This window comes from Anolis carolinensis, chromosome 3, assembly GCF_035594765.1.
Source record: "Anolis carolinensis isolate JA03-04 chromosome 3, rAnoCar3.1.pri, whole genome shotgun sequence".
In the NCBI taxonomy this organism is placed as follows: domain Eukaryota; kingdom Metazoa; phylum Chordata; class Lepidosauria; order Squamata; family Dactyloidae; genus Anolis; species Anolis carolinensis.
Window position 1 is genome coordinate 268,570,444 of NC_085843.1, and position 13,139 is coordinate 268,583,582.

General features: G+C 44.7%; 2 protein-coding genes across 3 annotated transcripts in view; one reads left to right on the plus strand and one right to left on the minus strand.

Moving 5' to 3' along the window:
- Positions 1 to 13,139, minus strand: part of LOC134297893 (uncharacterized) — a 42,605-nt gene that overhangs the window by 25,287 nt on the left and 4,179 nt on the right. Inside the window, exon 2 of the mRNA XM_062976755.1 lies at positions 7,902 to 8,030. The gene's annotated coding sequence lies outside the window, so the exon portion shown is untranslated. The remainder of the gene's footprint in view (positions 1 to 7,901; positions 8,031 to 13,139) is intronic.
- samd7 (sterile alpha motif domain containing 7) overlaps positions 1 to 13,139 on the plus strand; it is a 29,507-nt gene that overhangs the window by 11,845 nt on the left and 4,523 nt on the right. For both annotated transcript variants that reach the window (XM_062976757.1, XM_003218155.4), the window contains exons 5-8: positions 8,726 to 8,804; positions 9,855 to 10,537; positions 11,522 to 11,643; positions 12,354 to 12,464. In XM_062976757.1, the coding sequence (XP_062832827.1) occupies positions 8,726 to 8,804; positions 9,855 to 10,537; positions 11,522 to 11,643; positions 12,354 to 12,464 (995 nt within the window). The remainder of the gene's footprint in view (positions 1 to 8,725; positions 8,805 to 9,854; positions 10,538 to 11,521; positions 11,644 to 12,353; positions 12,465 to 13,139) is intronic.

Consider the following 13,139-nt stretch of genomic DNA (forward strand, 5'->3'; position numbering starts at 1 on the left):
TCCCCTTAGCTCATTTGTTAATTGTTATTAGCTAATGTTTTATTTTTATACCTATTTTGTATGCCTATATACTTGGGGTCACAGAAAAATTCCTTGGATCAAAAGAAATTCTGTGTGGAAAAGTTTAAGGAGCCCTGGTCTATAGAAGGTGGCTGATAGCTCTCCCATATTGGAAGGAGACAAACCTTTATTTTTACCGCTACTCCCCATTGCCAGCTCCTGTGAAGTGTTAACCATTAATTTGGCACCGACAGAACTTCTGTTCAATTCAGAGCCATGCAGGAGAAGTGGCAGTAAAATCAGCAGTGGTTTTGTCATTCTTACAATAGAAGGTCTATCAGTCACCTCTGGCCTGCAGAGAAAACAATAGATCAGATTAAACAACATACCCTCCATTAGTAGACTTAGTGTTCGTCAGAATATGACACTTCCAAAAAAACATTATTTATTTATTTATTTATTTACATCATTTATATTCCGCCCTTCTCACCCCGAAGGGGACTCAGGGCGGATCACATTACATATATTAGGCAAACATTCAATGCCTTTTTAACACAGGACAAAGACAACAACATAGCTCCGAGCGGGCCTCGAACTTATGACCTCCTGGTCAGTGATTCATTGCAGCTAATTGCAATGGCTTGCTCTCCCATCTGCGCCACAGACCAAATGATGGTATAGATCAGCATTCTCAACATTTGCACTGGAAACCTACAAGCAGGACATAATTACAGCAGCACACTGCTCATGTTCATGCTCAGAGCTGTCTCATATGGGATGTGTTGTATGGCTATCAAAATTAAATGCAGCCACTGATATCTTTGTAATTCATCAGTGTGTCTGATCCTTCCTTTAAGCCATCCCAGTTGGTGATCATTACTACAACTTACGACTGCAAAGTCTGTTGTTCAATTCTGCTGTGCAAAGTTCTTCTCTTCTTCTCACCTGGATTTCCCTCATTCATCTTCAGATGATGATCATGGGGTTTAATATTCTGAGAGTAGGGGGGGAGGGTTCCCTATCTACTTAACCCCACATCTTGAACAATTTTGTACACCTCAGTTGTGCCTTTTAAAATAAGCTCTAGAGCTCTCAATTTTCCACAGGAGAGGAACTCTTCCTAGTAAAATTTTGTTGGAAGCTTTCCTTGTTGATGCAGATATTGCAGTTATCCCCTCCCTGATGACCTCGACATATTTTGCACTTGGGCCAGATCCGTGAATTCAACTCATGTTTTTAATACCTATTTTGTATGCTGTCACGACCCAGGCGGCAGAGGCACCAATAACCATACACAGAGGCCAGAATCTATCTAATATCTTTATTGAAGGAATATATAAAGTTAATAAAAGCAAATGTAAAAGATAGTCCAGAAGCAGACCTTTCAGGAAAGGTCAAAATTAGTCCAAGGAATTAATGTCCAATATGAAATATTAAGGTCCAAAGTTGTAATCCAATAACCGAAACACTCACTTTGCCAAGCAAAGTGAGGGGAGATGACAAGGTCCTTTAGTCCATAAAACTTGAACGTGGCTAGGAAATAACTTGATACTTGAAACAAGGCTTGAACGTGGAACAAGGTAACTAAGAACAAGAACAAGGTCCGTGGAATAACTTGGTAAAATCCGTGAAACAAGGCAAGGATTGGTCCTGGGAAACAAGGCAAGGTCCGCAGGTAAACAAGGCTGGGAAGCAAGGCGAAGGCTGGATAGCAAGGCAAGGCTTGAGCAAGAGCGAGGCTTGAATCGGAGCGCGCTGTCCAGACACAACTCGCTCCGTAGGCTGACGAATTGACTCCGCGAAGTTGCTACGCGGGCAAAACACCTATATAGAGTCCAACTTTCTCACCAAAGCGGTTCTCTGGGAATCAGAAACGAAAGCTAAACTCTGAGACCAGATGTTAAACTCCTTAAAGATTCTCACGAGAACCAATGTTAATTGGCAACATTCTTAGCTGCTATCCTCGCACTCCTGCGCGAAGCTGAATCCAAACTTCTCTGTTGTTTACAAAACTCCCGGCGCAAGAACACGGGAGAAGTAGGCTCTGGGGTTGTTTGACATACTTCTGGGGCACAACTTTCTTGCAGGTGCAAGGTTTCCAGATCTGCCTGGGAAGGGTCTGGCTGAGAGGAATCCAGTTCAGACTGGGAAGGTAAAAAACCCAAGTTTTCATCTTCATCAGGAATTACAATGTCCTGAGCAGGACTACAAGGCCCATGGTTCATCACACTATCCCCCTCCTCAGGGCCCCTCCCAAACTGGGGTCCTCTCCCCGAGGCGCGAGGTCGCGGTTTGGTGGGATAGGTCAGATGGAAGCGACGGGTTAGATCAGGAGCATGGACTGTGGAGGCGTCTTCCCAAGAGCGTTCCTCAGGGCCAAAACCCACCCAGTCAATGAGATATTGTAGGCGGCGGCGGTGAAAGCGAGAATCCAAAATGTCCTCAACCTCGAACTCCTCCTCCCCATTCATCAAAACAGGAGGGGGGGCCGGTTGGTCTGTATCAGGACGCACACCATCCGCCGGAAGGAGCAGGGAACGGTGAAACACTGGGTGAATGCGCATTGAACGCGGAAGTTGGAGTTTGAAAGTCACGGGGTTTAATTGCGCCACCACTGGATAGGGGCCAATGAAGCGGGCATCTAACTTCCGGCATGGGCGGTGGGAGGGCAGAAAGCGAGTGGACAGAAAAACCCGATCTCCTACCTTGATTTCGGGGCCCGGCTGGCGGTGTTTGTCAGCGTGGCGTTTATAGTCCTCCTTGGCTTGGTCCAGTTGCTGGAGCAAAAGTTGTTGCACCGCTGTGAGTTCCTGCAGCCAATCCTCTGCTGCGGGAACTTCTGAAGTTTCAATGACAGGGGGAAAGAAACGTGGATGAAAGCCGTAGTTTGCAAAGAACGGCGTTTCTTTTGTAGAAGCTTGAACTCCATTATTGTAGGCAAACTCAGACAGTGGTAACAGAGAAGCCCAATTGTCCTGTTGGTAGTTTACATAACAGCGAAGATACTGCTCCAAAGTGGCATTGGTGCGCTCCGTTTGCCCATCTGTTTGGGGATGATGAGCTGAAGATAAGCGAGAGTCTATGCCCAGTAGTTTTTGTAGTGCCTTCCAAAAACGAGAGGTGAATTGAGATCCACGGTCTGTGACTAAACTCTTGGGCAATCCATGTAGTCTGAAAACATGCTGAAGAAATAGATCCGCAGTTTCTTTGGCCGTGGGGAGGCCTTCGCAGGGAATGAAATGGGCTAACTTGGTGAATAGGTCCACCACCACTAAGATCGTGGTGAATCCACAGGAAGGTGGTAGGTCAGTGATGAAATCCGCGGAAATTATTTCCCATGGGCGAGATGGGGTAGGAAGGGGGTGTAAAAGCCCTGAGGGCTTCTCCCTTCGTATCTTGGAGCGCTGGCATACTGGGCAGGTGTTGACATATTTTTCCACATCCTTGCGGATCTTGGGCCACCAAAAATCTCTTAGGATCAAATGCATGGTTTTAAATAGTCCGAAGTGTCCTGCTGGTTTGCAGTCATGACACAGACGAAGCGCTTTTTCCCTGCCCGGTCCGGGTGGGATATAAACATGATTTCTATAGCAGAGCAGCCCATCTTTAAGCGAAAAGGGAAAATGCAGACCTTGGCGAAGTTGGTCCTGCGCCCAGGCATCTGCTTGCTGACTAGCCCTGATTTCTTGAGCACAGATGGGTCCTGGAGTAGGGGAAGTTGAACCAATGGGACTGGATTTGGTGTTCCCCACTGTGAGCGTGGCAAAGTTCTCAGGTTGTAGCAGTTGGGATTCAAAGGTCTCCTTGCGTCCTGCAGCGTATTCCGGTTTACGTGACAGGGCGTCTGCTTGCTTGGTTTGAGCTGGGGTCACATAATGGATCTGGAAGTTGAAACGTTCAAAGAATAAAGCCCAACGTTGCTGCCTCTGATTTAGTTTGCGGGCAGTTCTTAGATGTTCTAGATTACGATGATCAGTGTGGACTTCAATGGGGAATTTGGCCCCTTCTAGCCAATGTCTCCAAGTTTCAAAGGCTGCCTTTATGGCCAGTAGTTCTTTTTCCCAAATGGTGTAATTCCTCTCTGGTGTGGTTAGTTGACGAGAATAAAAGGCACAGGGGTGGAGGTGATCTCCCACCGGTTGTAAGAGTACAGCCCCAATTGCCACATCAGAGGCGTCCGCTTGCACCACAAAAGGGGTTCCAGGATTTGGGTGCTGTAGAATTGGCTGGGAGGTGAATAGTTTCTTCAGTTGCTGGAACCCTTTCTCTGCTTGATCAGTCCAGCGGAAAGGCTGCTTTCCACGGATGCAGCTAGTGATGGGGTCGGACCAGCGGGCAAAATCTGGAATGAACTTGCGGTAGTAGTTCGCGAACCCCAAGAAACGCTGCACCTCTTTCTTGTTAGTTGGCGCCCGCCATTCCAATACTGCTGAAACTTTGGCTGGATCCATGGAAAGCCCTAGAGGCGAGATGCGGTAGCCAAGGAAATCTACCTCTTGTAGATCAAAAGCGCATTTTTCTAGCTTGGCATAAAGTCCATGATCCCGCAATCGTTGCAACACCATTTTGACGTGGTTCTCATGTTCTGATTGTGATCTGGAAAACACCAAAAAATCGTCCAGGTAGATTATCAAGAATCTGTCTAGATAGTCCTGAAAAATATCGTTGACAAAATGCTGGAACGTTGCGGGAGCTCCGCATAAACCGAAATTCATAACTCGGGACTCGAATAATCCGAATTTAGTCTGGAAGGCGGTCTTCCACTCGTCCCCTTCTCTGATGCGAACTAGATTATAAGCCCCCCGAAGATCCAGCTTGGTGTAGACCTTGGCTCCTCGAAGTCGGTCCAGTAGATCCGAGATTAAGGGCAGGGGATAGCTGTTCCGCTTGGTGATATTGTTCAATGCTCTGTAGTCCACCACCAAGCGTAATTCCCCTGACTTCTTCTTCACAAACATCACTGGGGAGGCGGCTGGGGATTGAGAGGGTCTGATGAACCCCTTGCGAAGGTTTGTCTCTAAGAATTCCCTGAGAGCTTCTTGCTCTGGTTCAGTCAGGGAGTAGAGATGCCCTCGCGGGATCGGGGCCCCCTCCACCAAGTCAATGGCACAGTCATAAGGTCTATGTGGGGGTAATTTTTCGGCTTCTTTCTCATTGAATACATCCCAATACTCGGAGTACTTCTTTGGCAAGGTGATGATGGGCTCGGAGTCTGTGGCATGGCATACCTTGGCTACGAGGCAATGGTTTTGGCAGTACGGTGAAGCAAACTGCAGTTCTCTGTTGGACCAGGAGATGTTAGGGTCGTGGAGTGTCAGCCATGGAATTCCCAAAATCACAGGGAAATGGGGAACCTCGGTAACAAAGAAGGAAATCTCTTCCATATGTTCCCTTATCCACATCCTGGTGGGTTCCGACCACTGGCTTACGGGGCCCGTCTTGAGGGGACGGCCGTCTATGGCTTGCACCACACGGGCATTCTTGAAATCATGATATTGTAATCCCAGAGAGTCGGCATACTCTCTATCGATGAAATTGTTGGTAGCTCCAGAGTCTATCATGGCGTGGATCATGACGGGTCCCCTTTTTGCTGACCATAATGTGACCACGAGAAGGAACAGGACCCCGGTTGGCGGCTCTTGGATGGATTTTTTGACCGGGTTGGCGAGCCTCTCTACACCCGGTCGTTGGCTTCCCCCGCCGGCTGTGTGCCAGTCGGCTCAGACGCCTTCGACTCCGTGGAGGACGCCGCCGCAAGACGGGCGGCAGGCTTCCCTTTGGCTGGGCACTCTCTGGCGAAGTGGCCCCCGTTCCCGCAGTACCAGCAGAGGTTCAAGCGTTGACGACGGGCCTTCTCGGCGGCATCTAGTCTGGGACGCACATTGCCCAACTGCATCGGCACCTCCTCGCCTCCTCTGGGGTATGGGGTTGGCGGCGGGGGTCTCCACACCGGACGTGGCTGAACACTGGCGGGAGCGGGGGGTTTTGCCCCGGCTCTACCGCCCTGGCCTCGAACCCATTGTTTCCTGTTGGCAATCATGACTTCAGCCCGTAAACATTGATCAATGAGTGCCTCGAGGGTCTGGGGAGGATCCACCTTGGAGATTTCTTCCAGCATTTCAATGTTGAGACCCTCCCGAAATTGTCCTCTGAGGGCTACATCGTTCCAGCCGGTGTTGTGGGCCAGCACGCGGAACTCGGCTATGTACTGAGACATGGGTCTGTCTCCTTGAAGGAGGCGCCGGAGTTTGTGACCGGCTGCCTCCAAATTGTCCTCGATTCCCCAGGTCTCCTTAAGGTGATCCAAGAAGCGTTGTGCTGAACTCAGGTGGGGGGAGGCTTGATCAAACAGGGCCGTCGCCCAGCTAGCCGCTGGTCCGTCTAGAAGACTGTAGACCCACGCCACCTTGATGTCTTCTTGGGGAAACTCGGCATCACGGGCCTCTAGATAAGCTTGACATTGGCGGCGGAAAACATGAACCTTAGCAGCTTCTCCAGAAAACTTGGTAGGCAACGCCATGGCCGGGAGGCGAACTCCGCGCTCCCTCAACCCTTTTATTTCCCCATCCTGCGCGTTGAGTCTGTCACGGATGCGGTCCACTTCGTCCTTGCTGATGGTGTAGCTGAGCGGCTGTCCAGCCGGCGCGGCTCCGGTAGACATCCTGGCCTCGGTTAGTTGGTGCTTATGGGTGGCGGAGTCAAACTGTCACGACCCAGGCGGCAGAGGCACCAATAACCATACACAGAGGCCAGAATCTATCTAATATCTTTATTGAAGGAATATATAAAGTTAATAAAAGCAAATGTAAAAGATAGTCCAGAAGCAGACCTTTCAGGAAAGGTCAAAATTAGTCCAAGGAATTAATGTCCAATATGAAATATTAAGGTCCAAAGTTGTAATCCAATAACCGAAACACTCACTTTGCCAAGCAAAGTGAGGGGAGATGACAAGGTCCTTTAGTCCATAAAACTTGAACGTGGCTAGGAAATAACTTGATACTTGAAACAAGGCTTGAACGTGGAACAAGGTAACTAAGAACAAGAACAAGGTCCGTGGAATAACTTGGTAAAATCCGTGAAACAAGGCAAGGATTGGTCCTGGGAAACAAGGCAAGGTCCGCAGGTAAACAAGGCTGGGAAGCAAGGCGAAGGCTGGATAGCAAGGCAAGGCTTGAGCAAGAGCGAGGCTTGAATCGGAGCGCGCTGTCCAGACACAACTCGCTCCGTAGGCTGACGAATTGACTCCGCGAAGTTGCTACGCGGGCAAAACACCTATATAGAGTCCAACTTTCTCACCAAAGCGGTTCTCTGGGAATCAGAAACGAAAGCTAAACTCTGAGACCAGATGTTAAACTCCTTAAAGATTCTCACGAGAACCAATGTTAATTGGCAACATTCTTAGCTGCTATCCTCGCACTCCTGCGCGAAGCTGAATCCAAACTTCTCTGTTGTTTACAAAACTCCCGGCGCAAGAACACGGGAGAAGTAGGCTCTGGGGTTGTTTGACATACTTCTGGGGCACAACTTTCTTGCAGGTGCAAGGTTTCCAGATCTGCCTGGGAAGGGTCTGGCTGAGAGGAATCCAGTTCAGACTGGGAAGGTAAAAAACCCAAGTTTTCATCTTCATCAGGAATTACAATGTCCTGAGCAGGACTACAAGGCCCATGGTTCATCACATATGCTGACTTTCTATGACTGTTTTTATCAATATTGTTGTTTTTATTGTTGATTGATTTGTTTTATTGCATTGTTTGCTTTTATATTGTTATGTCCGGGCATGGCCCCATGTAAGCCGCCCCGAGTCCCTTCGGGGAGATGGGGCGGGGTATAAAAATAAAGTTATTATTATTATTATTATTATTATTATTATTATTATTATTATCCTTTATTTAGCATTTTACCTTCTGTATCTCCATGCTTTTATCCCATGATTGCTGGATCAACAGTTGTGAAGAAGAGGATATGCTGCCATCTGTGGGTGGGGATATTGCATACATCAGGTCAACAGTAATCCAAATCCAGGACTTCATCTACCGTATAGACAAGATTTTCTTTGTTAGCTGCAATCAGATTCTCCCTGAGAACAAATCTTGCCAAGAAAACACTGTGATAAGTCTCACTAAATTGGAAATTACTTGAGGGCACACAACATAACAACAACAACTCTACAAAGTAGTTCCTTGTATACATAAAAAACAAGTAGTCTGAACTAGCATTGCCTGTGGAATCAGTTGACCTGTATGTCCCACTAACGGTAAATAGTTTCATATACAGTCTTCAAAATATCCAACAGAAGCATACCACGCAACATCAGTGGGATATGTTTACAGCTATTTGACTTAGTAATCTGCTTCCTCAATAAGTAGCAAACTTCCAGAGAGAAATGCCTCTAGTCCCATCCTGCATGAAGTCATGCAAAACATGTACTTAATTGCACAACCCTACAATGAATCCCTCAACCAGAGAAGTGATAGAAAATTTGTTCTAAACAAATTGTATGTGAATACAATGCATATTTTTAGCCTAAAAAACTAAATAAAACAGAATTGCGTACCAAAAATTGTGCTTTCCTGCATTTGGTGATATGTTTCTCCAATCTGAAATTTTTTTCACATTAGTCAGATAAATTCACGACCACAAAGAACACAAAGAAACTCATCAATATTGGGAAATAGTCTTCACATTAACATTGTAAAATTTTAACTTTTTATCAACTTTTTTTAAGGATATAGCTTTCTCCAACCAGAATCTATGGAAGCTGTAACCAGAAGGCAAGAACTGGTTCAGAAACAAAACATTGCCAGGTAAAGTACAAATGCAATGCATCCTACAATTCAACATTGGAGCAATGTCTTGTTAGCCTCTCTGATCATTTTCTTAGTTGTTCTCTGATTAAAAAGAAATACAACAGTAACTGAATTTAGCTTGATTAGAATTCATGAGGTTAGTGCTAAAATAGTGGCACTAACATTTGATTATATCTTAAACCTGCTTTCAAAATTGGACATCAAGCTAAGCAGGGATTATAGTCGTATGGGCTTGAATCACTAAACGTGTTTAGACATACATTGAAGTTATCACATATTTGCTAACAGCCATCAACATACCCTCCAACATTTCAAAGATGAAAACTGGGATATTTTTATATGACTCAGGTATATAGGTATATAAAAGAGGTATAAAAACTGCTAACAAATCCGCATTTGCAAGGCGTGCTAAAAATATTGACTTTCCTTTTTGTGGAGTACAGCTGAAGCATATTTTGCAGAGTCCACTATAAAAACTGCTTTACAGCTTTAGGTAAATGGGTGGCATTCAGAAACCTTTTATTGTTGCCAAATTTTTCAAGACCCCAACATTGAGCTAAGGGGACCACATTTGGGGGTCAGTACCCACAGTTTAAGAAGTAGTGGTTCAAAGGTTGTCCAGTTCAAGATTGTTTTAAAGACAAAGAGGAAGAGTGTTAAGGTGTCCAGTAAGTTATTTTTCTGGACAAAAGGAAAACAGGAAATTGGTCACAGTCATTCCTAACTATAGTGGGATGTGTCTTATTTGTGTTTCAGCTGTAATACATTTACCTGGATTTTCATCTTTATATATAAATCTGTTTTCTGTGGAATCTTTGTTGTGTTCTACTCTCTTTTGATAGTGTATTTCTTTTTTTTATTATTATGCATAAGCTGCTACCTGAGGGATTACTGAACCCTAAGTCACAGCTCCATGCTTATAAATCAAGCTGCGTGTCCTTTATTCTTAGCTTGGAACTAACAATGATGATGACATTGACAATAACCATATTTCATTTCAATGTATACTATCGATTCCACTTCCCTATGTCATGTTCCCTTGTCTAGGATGGAGATGGAAATGGGTGCCATTTTTCAACAAAAGGAAATCGAAAAAGCGCATCGCAAAGGGCTGTTAGGGATAGAAGGCCCCTTTCTTTACCACAGCATCCCAGCTAGCCCAGTTGCCTTCCGGGGGAGACACAGGATACCTGAAGGCCACCTTCCTAATGACTTGTATGTTCATCGAACAACCCTTGACGAACTTCATGGCAATGCCATGCTCATGGCCACCAACCCCTACCCGCCTGTCAGCACTCTACAAAGGGAACGAGCTCGACGTCCGGGCCGAAGAGCTGGGAATCATAAGGCCAATGATTGTACCATCAATGGCATCAAGAGCCAAGTGGAAGACAAGGCCACAGACCTGGCCGCTGTGATGGCTGATGAAGAGAAAGAGGACAAAAAAGAGGCAGAGGTGGAGATGCTGAGCAAACATGAACAAAGCAAAGTCCATACGGAGCCACCTGCTGTGGTGGCCAAAAATTGCAAGGAGTATGAGCATGGCTTAAGGAAAGATTCAGGAAGCCATGAAATACCCAGCGAAACCAATGGCTGCAACAATGGGAATGAAAAAGATTCTAGCAACTCTTGCTCAGCCTTTGAAGAAAAGTATGTGTATCCCTCTGCATTTGCATTCTCTGCTCTCCCATATGGCTTCTCTGTACCCAACAACCCACTGCTACCTTCAGGTAAGCAATGCTTATGGCAGAGTGGAAACCTCTGCAAATGTAAAGAACTGGCTGTATTTTATTGTTGCACAAACACATGACTTCCATTCATAAAAAACATAAACTTGCAAGGTACTGTTATTTATGCTTATTGCTGGTTTTCTGTGGAGCTATTAACCAGGATTCTGAGAAACCAGGCTTTGAATCTTTGTTCAAACCTGGAAGCTCACTGGGGATTGTTCCTGTATTTTTCTTGCACAGTGAGAAATTGAGACTACATGGCATAGAGTTTCTTTAGACTCTATGAATATACAACAAATCTCACTCTCTCTGCCTGAGGAGACGGCAATAGTATATCTCTGAATAAATCTTACCAAAAATACTCTTATGATAGAGTCACCAAAAGCTATAGTCAGTAAGGAAACACATAACAGTAGCAATACATACAGAAATGCAAGACCTTTTTTTTCTCTTTAACCCAACACTTAAAATGTTTGAAGGGGTATTTATTTTCCACTTTTATCCCCACAGGACCCAAAGAGGAATATATTTCCTATGTTCCTATATTTGATAGTGTGAGAATTACAGAAGTATGGACAAAGGGTTAACATCATTGCTGGAAGCATACACTGTTAGTGCATGGAAGAGAGGCTTTGCCACCTTAGAGAGAGAGACTTTTGGCGCTACTGCATATGTCTTGTTAAACATAAGAAACAAAGGGTCTAGAAGCTTTTTGAATTTAGAGCATTTGATAAAGTTGTACAGCTGAAGGCTAATTGGGACTATCCCTCCCCAATCAGCACAGTTGAAGTCCCACCTCTACCTCCCATTTTTTGGAAGAAAGGAGGCATAGAAGTCAAATAAACATACAAAAGACATGCAGCTTTAGCATTCCATTGGGTACCTTAGTGCATAGCATAGGTACTACACAAAAACATTAGATACAGTATTTTCTCGTCTCTTTACATGAAACTGAACGCCAACCCTATTCATTCATTCCCACAGCCACGTCTGGCCTGATTCTGAATGCAGAAGACATTTCTTCTATTGAAGATATCCGCAAATGGACTGTTGAAGATGTATATAGTTTTATCATCAGCCTTCCAGGGTGTTCAGACTATGCACAGGTAATGTCAATATTGCTTAATTTTCTATAAGAGGGTGTAGCTGTCGTTTTAAAAGAGGGGTAGATCAGAGATGGTTCAAACAAAAGTTAAACGTGCCTGGCAGAGCAATCCTATATGCCAGGATGAAGGATCTCTGTGATGAAGCCACGGCTTCATCTGAGATTGACAGTACTCAATAGGCTTTTCAGGAGTCAGAAGTGGATCTTAATGAGAGGAGTATAAGAGAGTTTAGCATGCTCTGGATACTTGTCTGTCCTCATAGTATCGTCAGACTGTCGTTTGGGCGACCAAAGAGGCAGAGTTTTCCACTGCTGCAGCCCAAAAAAAAAAGGTTTGTGTGTGTGTGTTGAGGAGGGGGGTTTCCACTGATAAAACATATCCACAACCCATTAGCCAAGATTTCAGAAAATATTGGATTGCTCTCTGTTCTGAATCCTATAGATTTCTGGAATGTGACAGAAAATACTGACTTATGCATTGATGAAAAAGAGGCATAAATAGACATAAAGTGGACAATGACATTTTTATTAATATTTCCAAGCTCTGGCAGAAGTGAAAGCATGACCTCTGGGTCACCTCCAAAATACCTTTCACTGAAAAGAAAAAAGAGGCGCACTCACTTAATTTTATTCTCTTTTACTCAAAAAATCTATTTTAGCTCTCTGAATTTTGATTTATTGCTGAAATATCAATTTGTTTTGTTTGATAAGATATTTAAAGACCACGCCATTGATGGAGAAACCTTACCCTTACTCACAGAAGAACATCTTTTGGACACAATGGGGTTAAAACTTGGACCTGCATTAAAGATACGGTTGCAGGTAAGAAATAAACACAATTAAACTAAAAATACTGAAATTCAGCATACTGAAAGAATGAAAGTTGTTCCATGGACATGTCTATGTTAAAATTTCATTGACTGTTTATATGGCTTTTAACACAAGCCTAGATTTAGGTAGGGCCTGACCACTAAAACAGTTCCTTATTGTTTTGTGCCTTCAAGTTATTTCTGACTTATGGTGACCCCAGGATGAGCCTATCATGGAGATTTCTTGGTAGAATTTGTTCAGAAGGAACTTGCCCTTGCCTTCCTCTCATGCTGAGAGAATGCAGCTTGCACAAGGCCATCCATCTGGTTTTCCTTGGTCAAGTAGAGATTCAGGACTGGACTCCCAGTTTCCTAGTCCAACACTCAAACTACTACACCACACTGTCTCAAAATAGTACATTATTAACAAATATTTTAAATCCAGGCAGTGTTCTTCTGTCTAAATCAAGCATGGGCAAACTTTGGCCCTCCAGTTGTTTTGGATTCCAACTCCCACAATTCCTAAGAGCCAGTAGGTTGTTAGGAATTGTGGGAGTTGAAGTCCAAAACACCGGGAGTGCAGAAGTTTCCCATGCCTGGTCTAAATGTTCCTCTGACGTAGACCAACATAGATGCTATTTAACAAGGTCTGTTACTACTGAAACACTAGGGGTGTCTTAGCAATGTC